At 29.1% G+C, this 3,476-nt stretch overlaps 1 protein-coding gene across 1 annotated transcript in view; it reads right to left on the reverse strand.

The window, feature by feature from the left end:
• LOC106463268 (protein KRI1 homolog) overlaps positions 1-3,476 on the reverse strand; it is a 34,752-nt gene that overhangs the window by 22,404 nt on the left and 8,872 nt on the right. The window contains 3 exon segments of the mRNA XM_013923284.2: positions 1,533-1,619; positions 2,210-2,312; positions 2,897-3,002. Of these exon segments, the coding sequence (XP_013778738.1) occupies positions 1,533-1,619; positions 2,210-2,312; positions 2,897-3,002 (296 nt within the window).

The following is a 3,476-nucleotide window of genomic DNA, read 5'->3' on the forward strand; positions in this document are numbered from 1 at the left end:
GAAGCAAGAGTGGGTGAAAATCTCACAATCTAAAATTGATGAGATGATTCTCCCCAAAGGATCAACGAACTCCATGAAGCGAAAGGAAGATCTGCTAGACATTAATTAAATTATCAATATATCAATTCATGTGAATATGACTGAAAAATTTTATTTTTTCTGAAAAGGTGGTGTCTATTTACTTGTGACTATGCTATGTACATACACATATATATGCAGGCTTTACAGTTTAAGTTGTAAAGCTGTAAACGTAAACAAGATAGCCATAAGAATTTTTCAAGTTGTGTAGATGCATGCATATATATATTCAATACAAATATAAGACAATGTGTCATAATATAATAGCTTATGTATACAAATAAGCATTTTAAATATTTCTTATAGTTGTTATATTTCCCCCTTCCTCTTTTCCATTGGCCATAGTAAGGCTGGTCACGGTTTTATTGCAGCTGGCCAGGTTCCTCTTAAAGTGACATTTTGCACACTCTACAAGGTCCAAAATGTATTAATTAACAATTATAAATTGATTATATTAATATACCCACCCCCTTCCTCCATCTCTGATGGAGTTTGCATCATGACACTTTTATGACCCTCTTTCACTGTGACAACCTTAAACTCTGGTAGGCTGTCACTGCTGCGTACTTTATTTGAAATAAAATATTTTCTAAATAAAATACATAGCTACAAAAGTTCTGCCTTCTTGCATGATTCTTGTCACTCCTCACAATCAGCTTCAAGGATGGCTATTCTATCTGAAGTATCTATAAAATTCACAATCATGCAGTGTTGGCCATAATTTGACACTTACCATCAGTCATCACCGTGACTGCCAATCCAATGCTCAATACTGAGTTTGGTGCTATCTTTTAAACTACGGCTTAAAATATTCTATTATGGGAAACATCCTAGACGTTTGTATAATGTTTTAGACGTCTGTGTGTAACAAAGCTGAAATAGATCATGTAGTGGTAAAAACAAAACTGTGATTCTGTCACCAGCATTGTGTCTGAAAGGGCAGGAACCCTATACATAAACAAATGATACTGACATCAATACAGTTGCAAGAATAACCTAATAATCACTATGTTACTTGTGTCATGCCTGCCATATAAACACCGCAAAAATGACTGTGAGTATTGTTGTAAAATGTGGGCAGTATTATTAAATGCATCATTGCATATTGTGTAGGGTAGTTTTTAAGTTTATTTGACCACTGAGCAAATAATAGTGTCTGTATAGCTGTTGACACCCAATTGTTTTAATGTAGTCTGTGGTTTATATCGAACCTCATAATCTACTACATGCATACATATATAGCGGTATGCATGCCGTGGATGTAATTCGATAGGCTGGCAGAACAATATCAAATAATAATAATAAAGAAGAACAAATGGGCAATCCCTATTATGAACCCACCATGGTTCGGGATATATCTAAATCTTAAATACCATTAAAAAAAATGTTGTGAAGTAAACACCAAAATGTAAAAGCTATTCTAATTTGATTCACAGAATATCCATTTCAAATACCTTTCTTTAATTAGTTCCTGATCTTCAAAATAAGTAGGTGATGAAGACCTTTTGAAACCTGCATCTTCATCTTCATCAGATAATTTCCTTGCAAGAAAAGAAACAGAATTACTCAAGTTTCTCCAGGGATCAAAAATTATATCCATACTAAGTATAATATTGAACCTGGTAAAATTTCTAAATGGGGAAAAATATATCAACAATAAATTTTTACAAAATTTCGCAAAGAACAATTTCCCCACACAAAAGAATTATATTATATTTTTATAATACTGGACTTAGTAAAATTTCCCAAGGGAAAAAATATACATTTCTTCATGACTATATAAGATGTTAATACTGAACTTAATATTCTTTAAGCACAATATTTAACACCTCCAGTTTTTTGACTCAATCTATAAGGTTTATAGTAATATTTTCATAAAAGTAGGAAAAATAAATATTATTTACAAAACATATAAACAACACTTTTGTTAGCAACCTCTTAAAGAATAACTGCACTTTAAATACAGGCTCTTGTGGGGAATTATATAAATTATATTTGAATAAAAATTTCATAAAATGAAAAATCTAATGTAAGTCTGACAGTTAATTAGTTAAATGTACTTACTGTTTACTTTTGAGAATTGTGTGAACAATCATTATTCATAAATGAATATCAAGTCACAAAATCTTACCCTTCCTTTTCTAATATAATCTTTCTTTCATAATCTTTCAAGTACATTGGTTTTTGTTTTTCTTTCTTATTGGTAGAGCTATTTAATCTCCCTTCTTCAACTTCTACATAAAAAAAGAACTTAGAAATTACCTCACAAAGAAATTAAAAAAAAAGAAATAAAGATCTTTTTTCACTCCAAATTTCATGCATACTGGAAAATTGTGTCATCAACCTATATAATTACCATAAAATAAATAAAAAAATTAATAAAGACCATCATTACTTAACAAAACGAATTTTGAACACCAATGAAATTTAAATTTAAATTAATAAAATATAACTGAAATAGATTCATTTTAAATAAACCTTTAAGTATCAAAAAAGTCATTTTAAATCTTAGGGTGCTGAAAAATATCCAAATAACCTCATCCATGAGGCATGTTATTTTACAAGTAAAACAATAACCTCGAACTGTAATTTCACATGAAACTTAAAATTATAGTCCTTAATATAATAACTTTAACAAATTACCTCACACAAACTTACTCAATTTTTATAGTGTTGTTATTAAACTAATAAGCAAACTTTTTAACAATAAAAAATCAACATACACAACTGTGCAACTTATTACATTTAAATGAAATTCATGATACAGACAAGAAGTAACAATTTTAGGGATATTTCCATGACTGAGCTACAAACGTACCTTTCTTCCGAAAGAAATTTTCATTTGGGTTATATATTCTTGGGTCTTTTTTCTTCAGTAAACTTAAGGTTTTTAAAAAGTCTTTTTCAACAGCTGCTGTGAGATCCTTTCAAAACCAATAAACAGTTTGTTTTTTTTAAACAAGTTTCAATAAAGTATCATACTCTTATTATGTTGTAATCAATATTATAATTACTTATAACCACTAAATCAAATTGCTGAAAAAAAGTTATGTCATACTTCCTATATGCCTTTCCTCAAAAAAAGAGGAAAGACTGAAGCTAATCGGCAAATAAAAGAACACATCATTTTTTTTTACTCTGATTCATTTAAAATACTAGCTTTGATCCAAAATTATAGGTTTCTATTAATTTTAGTGCAAGCACCCTGGCAACAGAATATTGTAAAAAAAATTAATGTTTAGAAGTATTTTAAATAATAATTTACTAAATGTACTTCACAATAAATATCAATGATGTTAGGGTTTGCATTCCTTGCATATTTTCAGTACAAGTATGTAGAATTAGTAGTTCACAGAATATGTGTGTGTGTGTGTGTGTATATATATATATATATATAT

The sequence above is a fragment of the Limulus polyphemus genome, unplaced genomic scaffold (genome assembly GCF_000517525.1).
Source record: "Limulus polyphemus unplaced genomic scaffold, Limulus_polyphemus-2.1.2 Scaffold1363, whole genome shotgun sequence".
NCBI classification, from domain to species: Eukaryota; Metazoa; Arthropoda; class Merostomata; order Xiphosura; family Limulidae; genus Limulus; species Limulus polyphemus.